The sequence below is a fragment of the Herpailurus yagouaroundi genome, unplaced genomic scaffold (assembly GCF_014898765.1).
Source record: "Herpailurus yagouaroundi ecotype Mexico unplaced genomic scaffold, PumYag 216, whole genome shotgun sequence".
In the NCBI taxonomy this organism is placed as follows: domain Eukaryota; kingdom Metazoa; phylum Chordata; class Mammalia; order Carnivora; family Felidae; genus Herpailurus; species Herpailurus yagouaroundi.
The window spans coordinates 8,174,912-8,197,287 of record NW_024412447.1 but is presented as its reverse complement, the minus strand read 5'-3'; the positions used below and the strand labels follow the sequence as shown (position 1 = coordinate 8,197,287).

The window sequence follows — 22,376 nt, the reverse complement described above, 5'->3', positions numbered from 1 at the left end:
CCCCCTCCTTCTCCCTGGTGACCCAGTTACAAGGTCTGCGAGAGCCCCGGTACAGGTGTCTTTCCTGCTTTTCCTCCTGGCCCACCTCAACCAGAGACAGAGCAGGCTGGGCCGGGGGGTGGGGGGTGGGGGGTGGGGGTGGGGGGTTGACCAGTGAAGAGCCAGCTCTGCCCACCCATCCCCCAACTCCTCACAACCGTCCCCTCCTCCCCGCTGCCACCATTCAGGCCTCACACCCTCTGGTTGCAGGGCTCCTTCCATACAAGTGTCCAGCTGTGTCTCTCCCCTGCTAGAAGCGTCCGTGGCCGCCACTGCCATCCAGGACCAATCTTCACCTTTCCTAATCTGACCTTGTCCCTCTCTCCTCCCCCATCTGCCCCCAGCCCCTTTCTGGAAACTTCCCTGTGCTTCTAACACTTCCTTTCTCCTTCTCGCACTGATGGGCCTTTGCACCTGCTGGGCTTGCCCCACCCCCTCCGCCACCTGGTTAACTCTTACCCAATCTTTCAGGTGCCTCAGCTATGTCCCTCATTGAGAGGATGCTCCTCCCTCCGGGTGGGCTGGGTGCTCCTCCCTGGGGTCCCTTGCTGCCCTCACCAGTGTCCTTGCTTTCCACTCTCTGAGAGGCGAGGACTGGCCTACCCCATCCTGTGGCCTGGGCCTGAGCCTGGGAGGGCAGGATGGGGCAGGCTTGGGGGCGTCCTCCATACTCACCCAGAGCTGCTGCTGAGCGGTCGGGAGGGGGGGGGGGCAACGATCCAGGGCTTTTCCTGGTTACCTGGCCCTTGAGGAAGCCAAGTCTATCCCCCAGGGGCGGGTCAAGATGGGCTGTCCACACCCAGACTAGGGGCTGCCGCATCCCCAGCACCCCACGAGGGGCCAGGCCCCGGCAGAGACCGGCAATGTTCCCAGTCACAAGTTAGTAAATGCGGGTGTAATGGATGGGCTGCAGCTGACCCCTCGGATGGAGAAATCTTGGAGGTGCAGCCAAGCCAGCTCCTGCCTGGTGTCACTGGGGTCTTGCTGTGTCAGGAATCTCGTGAAGAGAGGGGACGGCGCTGTGGGGAGAGGGGGAGAGGCTCTGTCCCCCACCTCCCACAGAATCCTCAAGGATCAAGCCTCAGGGTTTGGTGGAGCCTTCTGGAATGTGCCAATCCCACAGAGAGGTTTTCCCAGCTGCCAGGTCATCAGAGTGGTTAAAAGAGTGTAGGCTCCTGTTCAGCCATAAAGAAAAATGAAGCAACGATACACGAAGTAACACGGGCGAACCTTGAAATTAGGTTCAAAGGAGCCAGACGCAGGAGGTCACGTAGTGGATGATTCCAGTATGTGAAATGTCCAATAGGCAAAATCATGGACAGATAGTAGGTTAGTGGTGGCCAAGGGGTGGGGGGAAATGGGGTGATTGGGGTGTTAGTCCAGGGCATAGGGTTTCTTTTGGGGGTGGTGAAAAGGTCTTAAAATTGATTGCACAACTCTGAATATACCCAAAACCACTGAGTTATACATTTGCAATGGGTGAGTTGAATGCTATGTGAATTATGATTCAATAATAATAATAATAATTAATAATAAAGCTCAATTCCAAGAAAGGGAGTGTAGGCTTCAAGGTCAGATGGCCTGGGTTCAAATCCCGGCCCCACCACTTACTACCTGGGCAATGTTGGGCAAGTCACTTGACCTCCGGCCTGAGTTTGCTCACCGGCAAAATTAAGGTGATAAAGCACCTGTTTTGTCAGGTTGGCAGGGGTCAATACGTGTGACGGCTGGGGCAGTGCCTGACACACGGCAGGCACCTTCTCTCACCAGTTCAGCCCTGTGTCCCATGTGGTGGAAGCTGGAATATCCGAGAGGTTAAAGTGACTTGCCCAAGGTCACGGTCGTAGGCTGAGTGATGGCCCCCCACCTCTATGTCTCAGATGTAATCCCTGGATACAAACTTATTTTGAAATAAAGGTCTTTGAGGATATGATTAAGTTAAGGACGTCGAGATGAAGAGATTCCTGGACTCCCCAGATGGGCCCGAAAAATAATGACAAGTCCTTGTAAGAGGCACAGAGGACAAGACAGACATAGCGGGGGAAGCCAGGTGAAAACGGGGGGCAGCCACAAGCCAGAGGGACGCCCGGAGCCACTAGAAGCTGGAAAAGGGAAGGGGTTTTTCCCTCAGAGCCTGTCGAGGGAGCACAGCCCCGCCATCACCTTGACTTTGGACTCGAGCCTCCAGAACTGTGAGAAAGACGTTTCTGGCAATTTGTTACGGCAGCCTCAGGAGGCTGTCCAGCGACCCAGCCCACAGTATCAGAGCAAGGACTCTTGACCCCACTTACCACTTGGGACCCCTTCATTGCATTTATCTATCAATATAAAACAGCTTCAACCCCAGATACCATGAGGGTTCTGGAGGCAGGTTCTGGGATCCTGTTTCACAGATGAGGACGCTGAGGCCTCAGTGTCACCCGCCCGTTCTACACACCCATCAACAGGAGGGAGTTGCCTCCTCACTGGGACACAGGAGCCCGGCTGTCTCCTCCGGGGCATACCAGCTCATTCGATTTAGCAGCCCCCGCCTGGAAAAGTATTTAATTTGCCTTTTACAATGCACCAATTGCAAGTTAATTAACTGGCAATTGAAAGTTATAGGTGACATTAGAATTTATTAATAACATTGGAAATAAATCTCCCTGGAATTCAAGTAATTGAAAATCTCGTGAATTTTTTTTTTTTTTTTATCGTCCATAAAACAGGTCTGGAAGAGAGGTGTTCCAGAAACCTCAGGGGTGGTTGGGATTGCAGGTGTGGGAGAATTGGGTGGGAGGGGACTTCTGTTCTGACCTAAGCCCATCTTGGATGCCCACCCGACCCCTGCTCACGACCTCGGTCACTGCCTCCTAGGTTCTGGGAAGGAGTCATTCTCCTCTTGGGAATGTCCTGTGACTCACTGCGGTGATCAGAGCTGGGTGCTGGGGACATAGATGTGACCCTGCCTGCAAGAAAATCAGAGCCTGGGGTGCTCGGGTGGCTCGGTCGGTTGAGCATCTGACTTTGGCTCAGGTCATGATCTCACGATTCGTGAGTTCGAGCCCCACGTCGGGCTCTGTGCCAGCAGCTCTCAGAGCCTGGAGCCCGTTCGGATTCTGTGTCTCCCTCTCTCTCTTCCCCTCCCCCACTCGTGCTCTGTCTCTGTCTCTCAAAAATGAATAAACATTAAAAGAAGTGTTTTCTAATCAAATAAAAAAAAGATCAGAGCCTAACGGTGCAGACAGAGCAGGGAGGGCAGTGCATTCTGGGAAGGGAGACGCTCAGACATGGTCCCTGAGCGTGGGGGTCAAGTGTCTGATTAACAACGTGTGTACTCAGGGCCGCAAAGCCCCAGGGGGTCAAATGAGTGTCTGATTAACTTCCATCCACACTCTGATTCCCTCCTGGTCCCAGGAAACAGGTTGTACTGTGTTCTCTAGAGGGATCAGCCCAGGGGGTAGGGCAGGAGATGTGGGGTCCTATTGGAATGCCCCAGAAGGAACCCCAGCCTGGACGACCCGCTTCTGAGGTTTTTTTTTTTTTTTAATGTTTATTTATTTTTGAGAGAGTGCAAGCAGAGGAGGGTCAGAGAGAGAGGGACAGAGGATCCAAAGTGGGCTCGGTGCTGACAGCAGCGAGCCCAGCGTGGGGCTCGGACTCACGAACTGTGAGATCACGACCTGAGCTGAAGTCAGATCCTCGACCGACCGAGCCACCCAGGCGCCCCTCTGATTTTCGACCAAGGCCATCCGGCCCCTCCAGCGGGAGCTCCCCTCTCCTACAGCAGCGGCAGGTCAGCTGCGAACTCCTGCCCGTGACCCTCACGTGTCAGAGGCAGAGGGCACCCCCTCGCCCCCCTCTGTGCCATCAACCTCTATTCCTTGGGGCAAGAGCGACATTACAAGTACTTTACAACCGCATAGCACGGGCACCTGACGGGCAGATCCCGGTCTTGGTACTGGGACTGGGTCCTGGATTCCGGGAGGTCTCCGCGAGGGGCCGGGACGGTGGGGGGCAAGTGGGCGGTCCTGGCGTGTTTAACAGCAGGTCTGGCGGATCAGCCCAGCCTGAGTCCCCTCCACACAGTGGCCGCCGTGCTGGGGCCCTTGGGTAGCCTCTGACCTTCAATTTCCGCTCTGGCCAGTGGCCAACTTGGGTGGAGCAAGCCGGGGTCCTTGGCTGTGGGCCCTACACACCTGCCTTGTTCAGGAGCCACCCCCGCCCCGAGAGGGGAGGCCCGAGTCAGGGTTCTGCCTCCGTCTACACTCTTTCAGTGCCTTGCTCCCACTCAGCTGGGCGGACACGTGAGGAAGAGAGGGTCCCACGAGCCAGACAGGGCAGTCACAGGCCAGGGCCCTGGGACTAGGGCTGCTCAGGACCCAAGGGGAGGGGGCCTGGCAGAGAAGGGAAGTGTTAGTAAGGTGTTCCTGTACCCTGGGTTTCCCCACATGCACCTGTATACTGAGTACGTGCACACACTCACGCATACGCTCACAAAGCAGGGGCTGGAACCTGTTTGAGCAGAAAGGTGGGGCACAGGATCTAGACCGTGGGGCACAGGAGAGAAGTGTGTGTGCACGGTCGAGAGCCGAGCAGACTTTGGGAGCCCCCGGGGGTGGGACTGAGATGAGGGGGAGGGGGGCTGTGCAAATTCTCCCTGATCGACTCCTCGGGTGGCCCATGCAGGCAGGCGCAGGGGTGGGAGCTTCCTCCCCTCGCTCCCCTCCTGCACTGGGCTCATGAGCTCCTCCCCCAGGGGCTGGGGACAGCGGGGACGGAGAGGGGCCGTCATGGGTCCTGGAGGCCCAGTAATGGCTCTGGGTGGCTGGCTTTGCCATTCTGAGTCACCACTGGGACCCATTAACCTGTCACGCAGGTTTGAGTTTCCCTCCGTGAGCACAGAGACACTTATGACATGAGACAGAAGCAAGGACCAGAGAGGCTGCAGGAGTCAGAGGAGGTGATGCGTCTGAAGATTTTGCCCAAAGCCAAGAGAACTGCGCTTCCCCGGGGCTGTAAGTACCAGACCACACCCCCTCCGACTGCTCTCCCCTGTGGCTGGGGAGCCAGCACCCACAGGCCAACGAGAGACGCTAGTTCCTGGGGAAGCCCACAGCCAGGAGGATGGGTCACCAAGGACAGGGCCAGGCTGCAGAGCCACGGCTCAGGGCCAGGAACGGGGCAGCCCCTGCAGGTTCACGGCGGGCAGCGCAGGCGGACTTGCCTTTCAGGAAGATGATTCTACGGGCCAGATGGAGGGAAGAGGCCAGACTGACCGTGAGAACCCGCCGTGGCAGCCAGTCCCCCCCACGGGTCCACTTCCTACCCCTCGAACATTCGACGTTCTCCAAGATCTGGCACCTTGCAGCCGCTCCAGTCCGCTGTGGGCATTCCTTCTGTCCACCACCGAATCTGTGCCGCTCGTCAGCCTTTGCTCGCACCTGACAGCCTCCTGGTTCTCGTGCCCTTGGCTCTTCCTTCCAGAACCACAGCAGCCAAGAGCACGGCTTCCCCGAGTCTCAGATCTGTGTGGAAACCCAGCCTCACCACCAGCTGGCTGTGTGACCTTGGGCGAGCCACTCAACTTCTCTGGGGCTGCACGGACCCTCCACAAAGCAGGGAAGGCGGCCGCGAAGCGCAGGGAGGGGATATAAGCCACATGTTAAGCGCGGTGCCTGGCTGCATCCTTACGAAGGACCAGCTCATGAGCACCTCGCCGGGGAGACCCTGTCTCACAGCCCTGGCCCTCGGGGACTGGGACCTCCTCTGGGGTCCGCACTCGCCGCCTTCGCCCCGTCTGACACACAGCCTTGGCCTGTCCGCCCTGCCGGTGGGGACCCCCCACCGGAAGCTGGTTCCCTCCCACACTCCCTTCCACTCCCTGCGGCCTGGAAGTACCAGGCCTCCAAACTTGCTCTATGTTGGGGGCTCACTCCAGACTCTGCTAGTCCCCCCAAGGACTGCCCCAGACAGTTGCACCACCCAGGGCCAGGGTACCCATGAAGGCATCCCATGAATCTAATTATTTGAAACTTATATGTTAAGTCTCCTCCTTTACAAAGACTGGGAAGGGAAGGCCACTCGGGGCTCTGACTAGAACGTGAGGGCCCAGGGAGATCCAGTCCCCAGCCCTCTGAACCCCCACCTGTGCACGTGTGGAGATCCACCCTGCGGGCCCGTGCTCAGTCCACACCCTCAAATGTGGCAGCCCCCTGGTCTAAGAATGCCGGGGTCAGCGGGGAAGTGGTCTGTCCTTGAGACACTCAGAGGGAGAGGCCCACAGAGACCCTGAGCTGAGGGCCGTGGGGCTGCACATGTTGGTGTCCTGGGCCAAGTGGATAGTCTCCCTCCGAGCCCCATCTCCACCCCTGGTCTGGGAGAGGGAGCTGCCCTCTGGTCTGTCTCACCAGGGGGTAGATGGCATTCAGTCCCGTGGTCACCCCAGGGGGCACACTGGTCCCCAGATGAGGCTTCACCCAGCAAAGGGGGTTGCTCAGGGCAAGGTGGGGGGCTTCAGTGAGCTGGGAGGGTGGCCTGGAGGAAGAAAAGGGGCTCAGCCCTGCAGGGGAAGCGCTCACGCCTCTGCCCGGCCAGGCTTCCTGCACCCGCGCATATGCTCTGTGCACAAGATGTGGGTGCACAAGCGGTCAGCGACGAGCCGCCCTCCTTCGCCCCTCCCGGCCTCTGCGGGTGCCGTGCGCCTGCCTGCCAGGTCCCTTTCCTGTGTAGCCCCCTCTCGTTGGCCCCCGAAGACCCCCCGTTGTGCCGCTGCGGCCCACAGCCGCGTGTGTGTGGCACGGGCCAGGAGTCGCCTGTCCCCACATCCAGCCACAGGGTCACGACATACGCATCTTCCGGGGACGGCCTGCGCCACCGTGGCCCGGCTCACCAGGCCTTGCCCAGCTGCCACCACAGGACACCAGACCCCCAGTGGGGAGAGCACCTTTATTGTCACAGCGTTCCAGACTGCCCGCTGCCTCTGACTGCCACACCTAGGCCCCCAGGCCAGTTCTGCCTCACAAGGGGCCATCGGGACCTTGAGGGCAAGAAGAGGTTACCGGGGCCTGCGGGACCAGGCCACAACCTCCCGGGAGCACCAAGGACGCTGGGGACAGATGGCTCCTGCCCTGAGGGGACACAGGCCCTGGGGTGGCACCACGATCTTTGGGTCTCGGCCCAGCAAGAGAGGAGAAGCAGGGCTGGTCCAGGTCACAGGGGACCCAGGGCCCGAGAGGCCTTAAGGGTTGCGGTCTGAGCTGCTCTGGGGTCCCGGGCCCCGGCCACCTACTGAGTTCCCTTCCCTGGGCCCACAGCCCTCAGCGGGCAGTGTCTCTCCTGATGGGGCCTGGGACTCAGCTGTCCTTCCTCTAGATTGTCAAAGGGTCGTTAGACTTGCTGTGCGATCTGGAAATGGCCAACCCTACAGGTTCCCAGAGAGGGCAGGGCTGCAAGTGACGGCCTCCTCAGGTGCACGTTCCCGGGAAATACTGCCTCCTCTCGGCTCGGGGGCAGGAGGGCCTGCTGGGCTGGACTGGGTGGCTCAGAGAGACTGGGAGGCAGCGGTGGGCGACTGCCAGTTTGGTTTGAAGGCCCCTGCACCCCCAGTGCCCCTCTCTCACTGTCCCCAAGTCCGTGTGAGCGTCACGGGCTTATTCAGGGTCCCCCTGGCCTCTGAGAGCAGCCGCCGCCAGACCCTGGAGCAGACCCCAAGCCCAGGGACAGGGAGGCTGAGGAAGGAGGCCCGGGACCCTGCCTGCCTTCCCTGCGGGCCGGGCCAGCCTCCCCACAGCCCCACGCCTGCCCTGAGTTTCTCTGTGAAGACAGGAAGCTGGCGGGGTCCCGAGTTAAGGAACCGAGAGGCCTGGGTTCAAATCCTGCCCTGGCTGTCCCTGGTCCCGTGGCCTTGGCACGTTATTTACACTGGCCGAGCCTCTGTCCTCCCGTGGAAAGTGGGGTAGCAAGCCTGCCTCCTAAGGGTTAAATGAGACAATGTAGGGAAAGCCCCTCGGACAGGCCCAGACTCAGTGAGTGATGAGTATTATGATTATTCTCGTGCCCCGCCCAGCCCACCCAGAGCCCGTCTCCTGCAGAAAGTGAGGGCGGGGGAGGGCAGGGACCAGGAAAGGGCCCCGCCAAGGGTGCCGGGGCCCTCTGGACCCTGCCTCTGCAGTTGCCATCTGTCCCCAAGGCCCCCAGGCCCCGGGAGCCAGCGTCCCTCAGGATCCTCGGTGCCTGGAGCCCAGTCCCACCACGTGGTGTCTTCAGAAGCCGGTGGCCACGCAGGGCTCGGACCTGGGTCTCCGGCGGGGCTTGTCCTGGAGAGCTGGCCTCTTACTTCCCGCCGCTGGCCTGGCCAGCGCTCCTCTGCCCAGGGTCGGGGCCGAGCAGGGCGGCGAGGGGACCGTCGGCGGGCGGGGAGCCCCCACGCTTCATCTTGAGGCTGGCTCTCAGGGCAGCATCTTGGCCGGAGCCCCCCTCGGGGGAGGCGAGGGGATCTGGAAGGACGGCAGGTGCACGGGCTCACACAGGGTCTTGGGAGCACTCGAAGGCACTTTGCTGCTGGCACCAGGGAAGCCACGTGCCCGGCGAGGACAGGGCAACGCAGCAGCAGCAGGGTGTCCCCTCACGTGCGCCCCCCTCCCCATTCAGTCGCCCGCTCACTCGGTAACAAGTGCTGAGCAGGGCTGGGCTCCAGGCCCCTCCCTGTCACCACCCTCCTGTCGCAAGGGCCTCCCAGCGTGCCAGGCAGAGACGTGGAAACCCCACGCCGTGAGGGAGTAGCAGGCCCTGTGGAGCACCGTGAGGCAAGAGGAGGGTGCCTTCACAGAGGAAGGGACCCTAGAGCAGGTCCCCCATGGGAGCTGGCAGTCAGCCGGCAGGGGACCGGCCTGAGCAAAAACAGAGGTTGGGGCGGGGGTTCTGGGGACAACTAGGTGGTGGCTCCGTGCCACTGGGCACCAGGCCATGCTGGGGAGGGGCTTGGGCTTGACGTGCCTGGACACCGATCATGGGCCACAGGGAGCCACGGAGGGTCCTTGAGCAAGGGGAGGCGCGGGGTCTGACTGGGGTTGGGGGAAGACCATCTGGCAGCCAGGCGGAGGTGTCATCGGAGACCGGAGACGGTCGCAGTTGCCACAAGGGCGGCAGGGAGCGGGGAGGCGGGAGCGGAGGGGACTCCCAACTCTGGGGCCAGCTGTGGGGCCGGCCAGCCCCAGGCCCTGGTCACAACTCACCGTGGATCCCGATCATGTGCTCCAGGATGAGGACCCTCTCTGCCAGGATCTTCAGGGCCTCCCGCAGCTGCTGCACCCCCTCACTCTGGCGGGGAGGAAGCACGGGGTCAGGGCTGGCCACAGGGATGCGGGGCCGGGGCCACGCGGCTTCCGCGTACGTGTCCTCCCCGTCCTCCCTGCTCCCGCCTCCTTGCCGCCATCCTAGTACGACAGCCATCACAGGGTGGATGTTTTGCGCACAAGGAATCCGAGGCACAAAGAGAGTAACAGGCGTCCTGTGGCCACACAGCCTGGGGCTTAACACCGGACCTGGCCCCCCTTAACACCGGACCTGGCCCCTGGGGCTTAACACGGACAAGGCTCCCGTGGCCGCCCGGCCGCCTCCCCGGCGTGCCCTTCCTCCCAGAAAATACCCTGCCGGGGACAGAGCACCCAGCACAGGTGGGGGTGTTTTGCCGGTCCCCTTGCTGGCACCGTCCACCCGAGAGCTCTCCAGGGGTGACCCCCCGGCAAGAAAAGGCGAAGGCTTCTGGAGCGTTGGCAGGAGCGCGTGAGGCCCGGCCTACACGTGGGCAGAGGGCCTTGTGCGCCGAGACGCGCGAATGAACTGATTTATGGAGAAGACAGGTGTCAAAGCCGCTTTGAAACGGAAAGTGATGGTGAGGAGGTCGGGCCCCGCCCTGAAGTCGGCCCCCAGAACGGGCGCCTTTTGGTGGCCTAACGTGACAGCTGTCATGACATGCACAGCAGCCTCGCTTAGAACGAAACAAAAGGGACCAAAAAGTATCCTACAGGAGAGAGGCCTTCCCTCCAGGGGACCAAAGGCCAGGGGAAGCCACAGAGTGGGCAGTGTCTGGGACCGGGGGCCCCCGGTGAGGAGCAGAGGGTCCAGGGCTCCTGCGAAGCCCCGTGTCCCTGGGCCACGGGATGCGGGCCTACGAAATGCAAAGGGGTGGAGGCCTAAGTGTCGTCTCCGTCCCCGACACAAGTGACCCGTGAATCGGTGCCCGTGCCTCGGTGCCCACCTCTTCCTCCCACCGCCTCCTGTGCCCTCCGCAGCTGCTCTGCCTGCAGCCTCTACCCGCTTCTCCAGTCCTGCAAGGGCCTCCCAAAGGTCCCCAGCCTCCCCCCACCTCCCTGCTGAGCTCTGACACTCGCGGGGCGTTTGGACTCTCCCCGCGCGAGGTCTCCCCTGCTGGCCCCACTGCCCTCACCCCCTTTATCCGTCACGCCGGTCTCCGGCATCCCTCCCGCTCCCAGAAGGTAGTGGGTCCCCCTGGCCGTGCCTGGGCTCCATCTCTGTCCCCTCCCGCCATCTCACCCTGGGCCCTGCCACGTGCCATCCTCAGTCCCCCAGGGCCATGACCCTGTGGGCACCTCGGTGCACCAGGCGCGGCATGTGGGGACTTCCGTCCCTGGACAGGGACTCCACAGCCTGCAGCCTCCTTTAACGGGGGGCTCTCTTCTGCAGGGTCCCCCCCCCGCCCCCCCGTCCTCCGGCTGAGGGCCAGTCACCCCATCCGTGCGACCCCCACTGCAGAATCGCAATCATCACTTCCCTCATCTGTCTCCTCCGCGGGGCCGGGACCCCGTTCACCCCGTGGCCCAGCACCCTGTGGGCTCACGGGTGCCAGTGCAGATCTGCTGGGCACCGGCCGTCCCGCTGCGACACGGCCGAGGGGGCAGGCGGGGAATGCGGCCGACAGGACGGTTACCTCTGCAGCCGCCTTCTCCTCTTCTTGTCCCTTCCCGCCGGGCTCGCCCTGGGAGAAAGTCAAGTTGTCCAAAGCCAGTGAGGGGCACCGGGGCGCCTCCCTCCCCTCCCCGGCTTCTTGGGCAGACCACGGGGAGTCAGTGGCAGAGCCTGGGGACAGGGTGCCGGGGCGGAGCCTGACAGCCTCGCCCATGGGAACTCCTGCCCTGGCGGGGGCAGAGCAGGAGCGCCGAGGCCCCACGCGTCTCTGCACAACCCGGCACAGCTTGGCTTTAGCGGCTTCACTGTGCTTCTGGGCCACCGAGGAGCCAGGTCTGAAACCCCGTGAGCCCACCTCTCAGCTCTTCCGGGGATCGAGTCCCCGCCTCTCTGTGCTTCCGCCTCTGAATCCAGGCCAGTGACACCAGCCGCACATGAACCCCCACGTGTTATCCTACGTGACCTGGAACACGTTACTTTGCTTCTCTGTGCCTCAGCATTCTCGTCTCTGAAATGGGGTAATAATACTGCCTACCTCCCAGGAGTATTAGGAGGATTCAATAAACCAAAGCGGTAATGAGCTCTGACTGGCGCCTGGCACCAGAAGCCCCGTGACGGGGCTCAGCAGCGTCTACCAGACAGAAGCCAGGAGGAGGCATGGCTTCGAGGCTAACGCTCCTGGGTTTCAATCTTGGCTCCATCATTGCCTCGCTGTGTGACTTTGGGCAAATTACTTAACCTCTCTGAGTCTTAGCTGCCAGTTCTCAAAAATGGGGCAAATAAAGTCCCGCCTCGCTGGGCTGCAATGCAGCTTAAACTCACTATGTCTGAAGAGCGCCTCCCCTGCGGCCAGCACATCGTAGGTGCTCAGCACAGATCCGTCCCTCCTCCCTGGCCGCACGCCCCTAACTTTAGATTTGGGGGCAAAGGAGGTGCCCGCCTCCTTGGCCCTGCAGGCAGGAGTTGAGACTCAGAAATTCTTGTTTCCAAGGAGGAAAATTAGAGGCCAGCTGTCTGAGCCTCCACTCTTCGCAGGTTCAGAGGAGGGAGGGGACTCTGCAGGTCACACAGCATTGTTAACTCAGGGGTCTGGGAGCCTCGGGAGAGATCTGAGGACCCTCATCCCAGTGAGGGGCTCCCCACCTCCTAAGGGCACCCCTTCCCAACTCGGGCAGTGGGGACCACACGTAGGCTGCCCCTTCTCTGGGCGGGGTACGATCGGGCCATGTCTGGGGTCGCTGAGGGGCCGAGCTCAGGCGAGGCTCCTGGGACAGACCTCTGCCCACCCGGCACCCGGGGGCCACCCTGGGGCCCACCGCCCTGGGCACGACCCATCGGCTCAGCCCCTCACTTACCGCCGGTCCCATCACGCCCCGCTCTCCGGCCAGGCCCTGCAGAAAGTCAGACAAAGCAGATTAGGCCTTGCCTGCCCGCCCCCGCCCCCCAACACCTCTGTCCTCTCCTTATCCTCCCCGCACCAGGCTCAGGATCTGGAAGGACGGAAGGAGGATGGCACGGAGGGGACAGGAAGGCCCCACCTGGGCCACCCTCCCCGGGCTCCTCCCTGAGGCTTGGTCTTCTCTGCTGAGAAGTGGGCCACGCATGTATAGTTATCCACACGGAGCTGGCATGGATGGCCAAGCCCCCAGTCCCCCGCATGCAGAGAGAGGGGTCCCCAGAGGTGAGTGCCAGCAACACCAATCACGAGGGTCCCGCCGGGGGCCTCCCGTCCGTGCCGATGTCCGGCCCGAAGGCTCCCCGGAGCCCAGACCCACGGGGTACCCATCCACCTCCCCCAGGCAGAACCCTGGCTCCCCCCAAACCCACCCCGCCCTGCGGACACCTCCTTGCAAGGTGGCTCCCCGGTCCTCCCAGCTGCTCCCCGACACGCCTGGGAGGTGACCTTCCTTTCCCTCTCCTGCCAAATCTGTTCCACCAGCCAGACCTGTCACATCACTTTCTGAACACGTCCATTCCGCTTGCCGCTTCAGGGGCCACCACTTAACACACGTCACCTTCTCGTCTCCCCCGAGGGCTTCCGGGGTCTCCTCCCGGGTCACCCTGCTCCACTGTGTCCCCGTCCTCCATTCCCCCACCACAGTCACAGCTGCAGGGGCCTCTTAAAGGTGTAAATCAGGTCACAGGCTCTCCCTCCCTGAGACTCAGAGCCCCTTCCCCTGTGACCCAAACCCACACTCCCTGACCCACCTCACCTCACACCTCACTCTCCTCAGTCAGCACTGGGCTCTTCCCTGCCCCAGGGCCTTTGCACTTGCTCTTCTGGCTAATTGGAGGGCCCTTTCTTGGCATCTTTGTACGGCTGCTAGTTCTGGTTCCTTAGGTCTCAGCTGAAGTGTCACCTCTGCAGGTCTGTCATGCCTCGCTTGCCTGGGCCCTTTCACTCTGTCACATCGCCTCATTTCCTCCTTTCCTGACACTTATGTCCTTACTTGTCCTTGTCTGCCTCCCCTGTTGTACCATCAGCTACCGCAGGGCTCCCGATGTCCCTGCTCTCGTGCCCAGCACAGTATCTGACGCAGCAGAGACCCCAAGAGATATTTGGTTAACGAAGAACATTCATTAAGGGTCTCCTGAGAGCCTGGGGCTTTTCCTCCATTGTCCCCTTTATGTCTCACAATGAGCCCACCCAAGAGGGATTCCTCATTTCACAGGATGGGGGAGGTGGGGGCCAGTGACTTGCTCAGGGTCACCCGGCTGGAAACTGGGAGAGCGGGGCTTCAAACCCAGGTCTCTCTGTCCTGCTCAGAGGAGAAAAGTAGGGGCCACCTCATCCTCTGCTGTGGTCCCTTCCCACTCCTCTCTGACCCATGTCTAGGGGACATCCCCTCACCCCAGCCTCAGAGGCCTCGACTCTTTGGCAAGGGATGGAGACAGACAGTGGCCAGGTCACCAGGCTGGTCCTGCCGTCCACGGGGAAGACCCTGTCTGGTCCTTCCATGGTGAGCAGAGGGGGCTGGTGGTTATTGGGACACTGTCCGTATCTGGGCTAACCTTGGAACCTAGCTCCACCCCTGCAGTGTGGGGGCCTGGGTGGGCCCTGGCAGAAGGTCACGGAAGGGGCTCTTCAGGGCCTGTCCAATGGGCCCCTGGGGAACCAGGGACAGGCTGGGCACTGTCTGGTGCCCTTGGGCATCCCAGTCCTGGCCACGGGACCCCCAGCCTTACGGAAGGACCACAGCAAAGAGGGAAGGGGTCAAGACACTGCACCCTCCACGTCGATGCCAGGTGACACACTCTCTTGGGCGGGGCAGGGGGGGGCGGTAGGAGGAACAGCTTTGACTAGGTCCCTCTAAATCTCCTTGGAATCTTGGGAGCCCGGGTCCCCACAAGGACAAGGTCTGCACAGTCCCCCAAGTGGTGCTACCGTAAGGGCCTGAAGACCCTGAAAACAGACCGCCTCGCAGGATTAAGGCTATCCCAAAGCACCCAGCACATTCTCGGTGAGGGCAGGAGGCAGCCGGGGAAAGCCTGAGAGGGGCCCCACCCCTGCCGTTCCCCTGCTGTGTGACTCTGGGCAAGCGACTGAACCTCTCTGAGCCTCCACTTCTCCACCCCCTCTGGGACGGAACGATGGCGAATCTGAACGCAGGTGGCACAGGTAGCTGGGAAGGGGCCCCTGACTTCCCCTGTCGCCGCAGGCTGGGGCAGCAGGAGGCGTGTGACCGCACAGAATTCTACCCCTGCCGCCTCCCACGCTTCCCTGGGCATCTCGGTCCCTCACCACACTCCTGCCCCCGTCACTGTCGGGCTCTGTGGCCCACCCCCACCCCTCCTCTCTGAGGGTGCCCCCGTCCCCCTCTCCCTGCAGACATTGTGCCCACCTGCCCCTCCCCGATGCTGTGTCTCCCGGTGTAAAAACACACAGTGGGGACAACAGGGAGCAGATTAGCAGTCATGGGACACTGGTTCTTTGACGTCTAGAATGTAAGCTCTACGGGGCTGCCCTGTGGCCCCTCAGCGGCTGTATCCTCAGCCTGGGGGGCTGGCGCCCCGAGTGTTTCAGGAATGTTCTTCTAGCATCTAAAGGGGTGGACTCCCAAGGTCCCAGCGCTCACAGGGCCAAGGCCCAGACTCCCGCCCCTGGCAGTAGAGGGGCCACCTCCAGCCACCTGCTAAGCACAGCCTGAGCTCCTGGAGCAGGAGTCAGCAGGGCCCTGGGTCTGGACAGGCTCTGGGCAGGGAGGGGGGTGGGGCGCTGGAAGCTCCACCTCTTCCTGCCTCCGGGCTGCCCCTCCCTGGTGTGATTGCTTCCCAGGCCCTAGGCCTCTGAGGCGCACAACACACCCCGTCCCAGCATTCTGTTTCTCCTTGCTCCCTCCAACAACCCACAAGGGAAGCCCTGTACCCCCGTCTTAGCAGCCAAGGCAGCCGGAGCTCAGAGAGGCCGCCTCTCCACCCGAGGTCACACAGCTGGAGACGCAGAGCAAGCCTCGCCAGGCTTCGGGGCGCCCTCTCACACACAGGGGGCTCTCGGGGAGGAGGGCGACAAGCTGGGGTGGACGTTCTGTGATCCCATACGTCCTCAGGAGGCACCTGGTCTCTCTGGGTCTCAGTCAGAGAGACGGGAAGGACGCCAGCATCTCCCCGGCATGGGGGAGCAGACAGCAAAGGACGGCAGTGGCTGAGATGACCAGGGTCACACCCACCTTCCCCTGGATCCTGCTGGGCCCTGCTGCGGAGGGACCTGGCTCCTCCTTCCTGGGGAGCACCCCCCCACCCTGCCCCAGCCCCTGCCAGAAATGAGGGAAGAAGTCCTTACCTGGGATCCAGGTACACCTGGCGGTCCTGGGGGACCGTGTGGGCCAGGAGGACCTGTGGGCAGAGTCACACACGGTCACCTGGGGCCAGCCCCCTGCCCACCCTTAGCGCGGAAAGCCCACCTCCACCGCCCTCTCCCTGCAGCCCCTACGTTGCAACCGGCTCTTCCCTCAGGGCCTCATCCGCGGGTCACCCCCCGGCCCTTCGCCAGCCAGCCAGTCTCCTGGCCAAAGTCTCCCAGGCCTGCCCCTCCTCCGGGCTTCGGACCCTACCCCTCCGAGGCCATCCTTCTTGCCTGAGTTACTGCAACGGCATCCCGACCATCCACTCTCCATGTGGCCACCCAGAGCCAACTTCCAGGTGGGTCCCTCTCGGGGCTCCTGGGGTCCTCAGCCCGGCCCCCTCCCCCCTTCCCGCCCAAATCCTCTCCTGAAAAGCTCCTCTGCTTCTGCGCCTTTGCAGATGCTGTTCCTTCCTTCTGGAGCCTCTCCATCCCCTCCACAGCCTGGCAAATTCTTTCCTCTTGTCTCAGGATGAGCATCACCTCCTCCAGGAAGCCTTCCGGCACTACCCACGCCCACCCCTCCTCCAGACCAGTCCCTGAAAGGGAACCAGCCGCCACCCACGGCCACGGTCGATACGCATGTCTGTGCCACGCGCAGGGAGTCCTCGGTCAGTACATGAAAGTGTAAACGACTGGTGGGGAATGAGGCACCCACACAGCTGGACAAGCAGGGCTGGCCCCTGCCCCACACGCCCCTTCCCTCCCCACCAGTGAGGGTCCCTGGAAGGAGGGGATCCAGCCCTTAGAGCCCCAGGGCTGTCCCCTGCCCCCCCCTCCCCCGGCCCCTGGTCTCTGCCACCAGGCCCCAGGCTTCCTGCCTCTCCGGGCACCTGCCCTGCCAGCTCCTGGACCACCCCTGAGCTCACCCCCTGCCTCCCCCTGGGCCTGGGTCTCCATGAACCCCGGTGCAACCCCCACTCAGGCCCACATGGGGGCAGCCCTGAGCTGCTTCACTTGGGCACCTGGCAGAAACATTTGGGGCCCCAAGGGGTGAGCAAGGGGACTCACCTCAGGCCGCACGGTGAGTTGTGGACACACCCATATCCCCAGCACCCTGCCAAGGCCACGGGCCCCTGACCGGCCCTACGAGAGCCCCTGGCCCAGGCCAGGCCCAGAGGCAGGGGCGGCGGGGGGGGGGGGGGGGGGCGGCAATCCCGGCCAGGCTGTGCAGCTGCCCTCTGCGCTTACCTGGAGGGCCAGGGGGGCCCCGGGGCCCTGGGACGCCGGCCAGCACGGTGTCCACGGCAGCAGAGGCCAGCTGTGAGTGTCCATCTGTGGGCAGAGCAGAGGGGCCCGTGACACGGTGGGGCAGGACCGGCAAGGCTGGGGTGCCGGGCCTGAACTCCCCCGGGGCCAGGAGGACAGGCGCCCCCACCCCACCGGGCCTCACAGCAGCCCTGGTGAGCAGACGCTCGGACTCCCACGGAGGCCAGGTCAAAGGGCAGGGAAAGCCTGGGGGGCTTCATATAATGCACAAACTCCTTCCCGAGCATTCCAGGCCCTTCAGAGTCTGACCCTACCCTACTCACCTCCCCAGGCTCCAGGCCAGCCCTCTCCTCCCCACTCCATTCCACAGGCCCGTTCTGACGCACCTGACTGGCTCACTCCTGCGGGGCCTCCTCCAAGAAGCCCTCCGGGCTCAGCCCTCCGAGCTGCAAGAGCCTGGGCTGCCTCTACGGGGCCCATCACTCAGCCTGGGGCAGCGGGGAGGTCTGTTCACGGCCCAGTTCGGACAAACAGGTCAAGCCCCATGTGCCTTTGCCCTGCCCCACCTCTGCCCTTCCCTCCACACCCGGAAGCCTGGACCACCCTCCCACTGGTTCAAGGCGATGGGCGGGGCCCGCTGGGGCATCCCCAGTCTTCCCCAAATTCATACTCAGGGGCCCCAGGGCCGCGGGTAAAGAAGGTCCCATCTGAGAAGGGCTCTGATCACTGGAGGTGTCAGGAAGGCAGTGCCCGAGGCGTCTGGCCCAGACCAGGGCAGGCGGGAGCCTTGGCATGGCTCCGTGTGGCTCAGGGGTGGGCGCTGAGCCTTGAGCCCCCCAGAGCACCGCACGGGTGGCACCGGCCCCCTCCCTGAGTCTTCAGTGAGTTCCCACTTGCTCCAGAAGGTTCTGTTCTCGCCTGGCTGGGCCCCTGCACCCACTGAGTGCAGCCCGGGACCCCCATTCTGCAAGGCTGAGTCGCTTCCTCCCACCAGAGCAACTCCAACGGGGACTAATACCCACCCCCTACTCTACAGGTGGGGAAAGTGAGGCTCCGACGGGGACAGTGGGATTCAGGCCTAGGTTTTAACGCTCAGGTTAGGGGCACCTGGGTGGTTCATTAGGTTAAGCGTCCAACTTCGGCTCAGGTCTTGATCTCGCGGTTCATAGGTTCGAGCCCCAGGTCAGGCTCTGTGCTGACAGCTCATAGCCGAGAGCCTGCTTCAGATTCTGTCTCCCTCTCTCTCTCCCCTTTCACCGCTCGTTCTCTCTCTCTCTCTCTCACTCCCCCCCTCTCAAAAATGAATAAACATTTTTAAAAATCTAAAAAAATAACAATAAAGCTCAGGTTAAGGGCTGCGCTGCCTGAGGGGGGACAGGAGCACCAGCCGGAGGGGGCTTGGGTTTCTCTGACCAAGACAAGAGGTCCCCATCCCCCATCGCGCCCAGGATGTCACTTAACACTGTCACTAGCTTCTTAAAACCCTCCCCAGGTTTCCCAGGGCATTTAACCGAAAGATACCCCTGTGACGCCCTCACCCCACTCTCCGGGCCTCCCTGACCCCACCCTTCCCATAGGTAGGCGGAGGTTTCCGGGTTCAGAAACAGCAGACTGTGCCCCCCGGGGGCAGGAGACTGTTTTGTTCACTGCTGCATCCCCAGTGAGTGTGCAGGACACATAGTAGGTGCTCAACCAATACTTGTCACGTGGCCTGCATACGGTGAGGCGATTTTCCAGGAGACGCAGCAGCGGTGACCTCGGGGGCGCTGCTCTCACCAAATGGGGAAACTGAGGCCAGGGCAGACAACAGAGACTCGGTGGGCGTCAGGACCCCAGGGGCAGCAGCTGAGCACCAGAGCAGGGACAGGCCAGGCTGGGGCCAAGAGCTGGGTTGGGGGACCCGCATCGGCCCCCCCAGAGGCCCTTCTGCCCCACCCGGCAGAGCCTGGCTCCAGAGCCGGGGCCCTGCTCACTGAGGGTCTGCGTCCCCGGGGCCCGCCCCTCAGTGGCACTCACCGTCCTTGTCTGTCGGCGACTGCAGGGAGTAGAGGACACCCTGGGGGCCGTTCGGAGGGAAGCCTGGGCTGCCTGCTGGGCCGGGGGGGCCAGGGGGGCCCGGGCGCCCCATCTCTCCAGGAAGCCCGCGGGGTCCTGGCGGCCCCAAGAGGCCTGCAGCGGGAGAAGAGGAGTCACGCGAGGGCTGGGCCTGGCAGCTGACACTGCAGACGGGACCCAGGCCGGTGGTGGCCTCCAGACCAGCGTCCCCGGAAGGGCTGTCCTGGGATGTGAGTGAACCGGCTTTCCCTTCAGGCCTAGTGCACAGGGAACACCAGGGGAGGGAGGGAGGCGAGGGAGGCAGGGTCGCCCCCTCCTGGGACCTCAGCTCTGGGGTCGGGGCACTGAGGGTGGCAGCCAGCCTGGGCTAGCACAGGACCTGTGCCTTCCCTGCAGGACCCAGGAGGAGCTGGGAGGCTCTCTGGAGGTGTTGTTTAAATGACTGAGCACAGTCCCCAGGCCCCAGCTGCCCCACCCACACACCTGCACCCCCAGCGCCTGGAGCCTTCCGTCCTTCCTGCAGCCCAGGGTCAGACCAAACCTAAAGTCTTTGGGATAGGGTGGCAGTGGGGGTGCTGGTGGAAGTGAGCCTGGAGCCCCCCAAGACGGCACTCATTAACCCCAGCAGGATCGGGGGTCGTGGGAGGCCTCACCTGCTCAGATAGGGGAGAAACCCCAGACCCTTTCCAGCAGACAAAGTCAGACCTGGGGTGCGGGGTGTCCTTACCGGGAGGCCCTGCTGGGCCCTTCTCTCCTGCCTGGCCCCGGTCACCTTTGGAGCCTGGGGGACCTGCAGGCCCTGGCGGTCCCGTCTGCCCCGGGGGCCCTGAGGAGAGAATGAGGTAAGCCCTGAGGACACTGTGGGCCGAGCTGCCATGGGGGGAGGGGGGGGCGGGGGACTTCAGGCCTGACCATCTGGGCCATCTGGTCAGCCCTGCCCCCGGAGCAGACACCTTCTCCATCATTACAGTTTACAGACCATTTTTGTACCTATTCATTCCTGTGATCTCAAGAGCTACTTTTGTTCCCACTTGACAGGTGGGGAAACTGAGGCTCAGGAAGGTGTGGTCCCTTGCTCAAGGGCCCAGAGCCAGGCTGCCCCTCTCTCAAGGGTCCTGCTGTCTCCCTGCTCAGGGTCGGGAAGTGGGCTCCTGGCAAAGAGCTCCCCAACGAGGCCTCCACGGGGGCCCCAGGAAGCCCTAAAGCACACAAGCGCCCCCCTCACCTGCTCTCAAGAATTCCTGGGCTCCCCCAGGTGTCACCATTTGTAGGGGTTGTGCCCCACCTGGCGGCCATTTCTCAGAACTGCACTTTGCCTGGTGAAGAGAAAGTGTGGCCCAGGAGACCCAGAGCACCTGCCAAGCTCCCCCCAGGGGGTGTGGGGCCTGGGTGCCCTGAGGGCTGGGAAATCCCCCTCCTCCCCAGTTCCAGAAGAAGGACTGCAAGAAGGTGGGCATGGGTGGCTGCCTGGGTGTGAAACCTAAGGGATGACAGAGAGGTGAGCCAGGGGACCCGTCAGCCCTCCTCCCACAGCCTCCCCGGCACCGGCCACCGGCCACTCCCACTGCTGGGGGCTGTGCCCTTCCTGCTCTGCTCCCTGTCCCAACTAGACAGGCACACGCAGAAAACAGGGCAGAGGAGGTGGGGAGGGGGCAGGGTGTGAGCTCAGAGCTGAGTGTGGACAGCGGTGCTAAGAAGCTGGGGCCTCAGCTGGGAGAGAGGGGATGGAGGAAGAGCGTCACCTGCAAAGGGCTATAGCCGGGCCAACAATGATCGACACAAAATGGCCCCGGATCACGGGGGTGACCCCAAGGGTCGTTTCCCTGAGCCTCGGTTTTCTCCTCTGTAACCTCAAGCATCACCAACTTACCGGAATGATGAGAAGTGATATCTGTGCAGCCTAGGGTGATATAACAATATTTAATAACTGGCACGGCACAGATAGTGACCAGTCGGAAGGGACACCGGCCTTAAACCCCCGAGTTCAGCCACATCGACAGATGCCAGCCACCCACGTGCCCGGGGTAAAGCCCCAGCACAGTGCGTGGCACGGGACAGGCATTCAGCAGTGCTCACCGCCCGCTATTACGCTTACTGTCCCTATTCTACAACCCCCAGGGCCGAGCCCAGTGGATACAAGCTGCAGAGAGAAAAAACAGTTACTCCTGACTTTTAAAACACGGCAGGGGGGGGCGCCTGGGTGGCTCAGTCGGTTCAGTGTCAGACCTCGGCTCAGGCCATGATCTCGGTCTGTGGGTTCGAGCCCCGTGTCGGGCTCTGTGCTGACGGCCCGGAGCCTGCTTGGGTTTCTGCGTCTCCCTCGCTCTCTGCCCCTCCCCCATTTGTGCTGTCTCTCAAACATAAATGTTAAAAATAATTTTTAAACACAGGAGGGAAGGAGCAAACAACACGGTGGCAGATGTCCCCCGACACCCCGGCCAGCGAGTTCCGGGAGCCCCTCCCCGCCCCAGAAGGTGGGGGGAGGCGGTAAACTCCAGAAGGCCGGGGCTGGGCTGCGGGGCTGAGCACAGGTGCAAAGAGGCAGCGGGCAGGTCATGAGGACATGTACCAAACTGAACGACGGCGACAAGGAAGGATGGGGATATCAGCAGTTCGCATGGGGTCTGCGGAGGCAGCCGTGACCGTGACCGGGCTGCAGCCAACTGTTTCCAGGAGGGACTGAAACCCCTACGGCCAGATCTTCCATTCTTCTAAGAGAAGCCGGAAATCCTGTTTTTCGTGTGAACCCCTCCCCCCCAACCCCCACCGGCTTTTGAAAAGTTCACTCGCTGTGTCGAAAGAGCAAGGGAGCGTGCTGGATCCAAAGGGCCTACTGTGTGACCTCGTGGTAGAGGCCCTGGGAGGCCGTGCTCAGGCCGCTTTGGCCGCAGGCCTCACTCACCGGCGGGGCCCGTGGGCCTTCTCCTTCGGGGCCCTGGGTGGGCGAGGGGGATGGCGTCAGGGAGGAAGTCCTCGTTCCAGGGTGGTGCGGTGCTCTGGGGGGCCGGCAGGTCATTGCCCGGGCCTGCGGGCTGCTCTGCCGCCTGCAGCAGGAGAACCTGGGGACAAGGGCAGAGGTCAGGACCCCCGTCAGGCCCGAGACACGCGTGTACGAGATATGTGTCCCCGGAGACTTCATGCCCCTCGTGGGACTGCTGCTCCCCTTCTGGAATATTCTCCCACCCCTGCCCTCCTCCTCTTCCCATTTCCAGAGCCTGGACCCGGGGCTCAAGCAGGTTGCCACTGGGACACCTTCAGACTCCCTGTGCCTTGCTTCTGGAGTGGCTGTCACCGTGGTGAGAGACCAGTGGTCACCCCCCCCCCC

At 62.5% G+C, this 22,376-nt stretch overlaps 1 protein-coding gene across 2 annotated transcripts in view; it reads right to left on the bottom strand.

The window, feature by feature from the left end:
* Positions 1-6,947: 6,947 nt before the first annotated feature.
* The window catches only part of COL26A1 (collagen type XXVI alpha 1 chain), a 166,615-nt gene continuing 151,186 nt past the window's right edge, over positions 6,948-22,376 (bottom strand). For both annotated transcript variants that reach the window (XM_040456047.1, XM_040456048.1), the window contains exons 5-13: positions 21,954-22,110; positions 19,779-19,877; positions 19,013-19,165; positions 16,979-17,062; positions 15,728-15,780; positions 12,303-12,338; positions 10,970-11,017; positions 9,255-9,339; positions 6,948-8,516 (exon numbers count right to left, since the gene is read on the bottom strand). In XM_040456047.1, the coding sequence (XP_040311981.1) occupies positions 8,353-8,516; positions 9,255-9,339; positions 10,970-11,017; positions 12,303-12,338; positions 15,728-15,780; positions 16,979-17,062; positions 19,013-19,165; positions 19,779-19,877; positions 21,954-22,110 (879 nt within the window). In that variant the 3' untranslated portion in view covers positions 6,948-8,352. The remainder of the gene's footprint in view (positions 8,517-9,254; positions 9,340-10,969; positions 11,018-12,302; positions 12,339-15,727; positions 15,781-16,978; positions 17,063-19,012; positions 19,166-19,778; positions 19,878-21,953; positions 22,111-22,376) is intronic.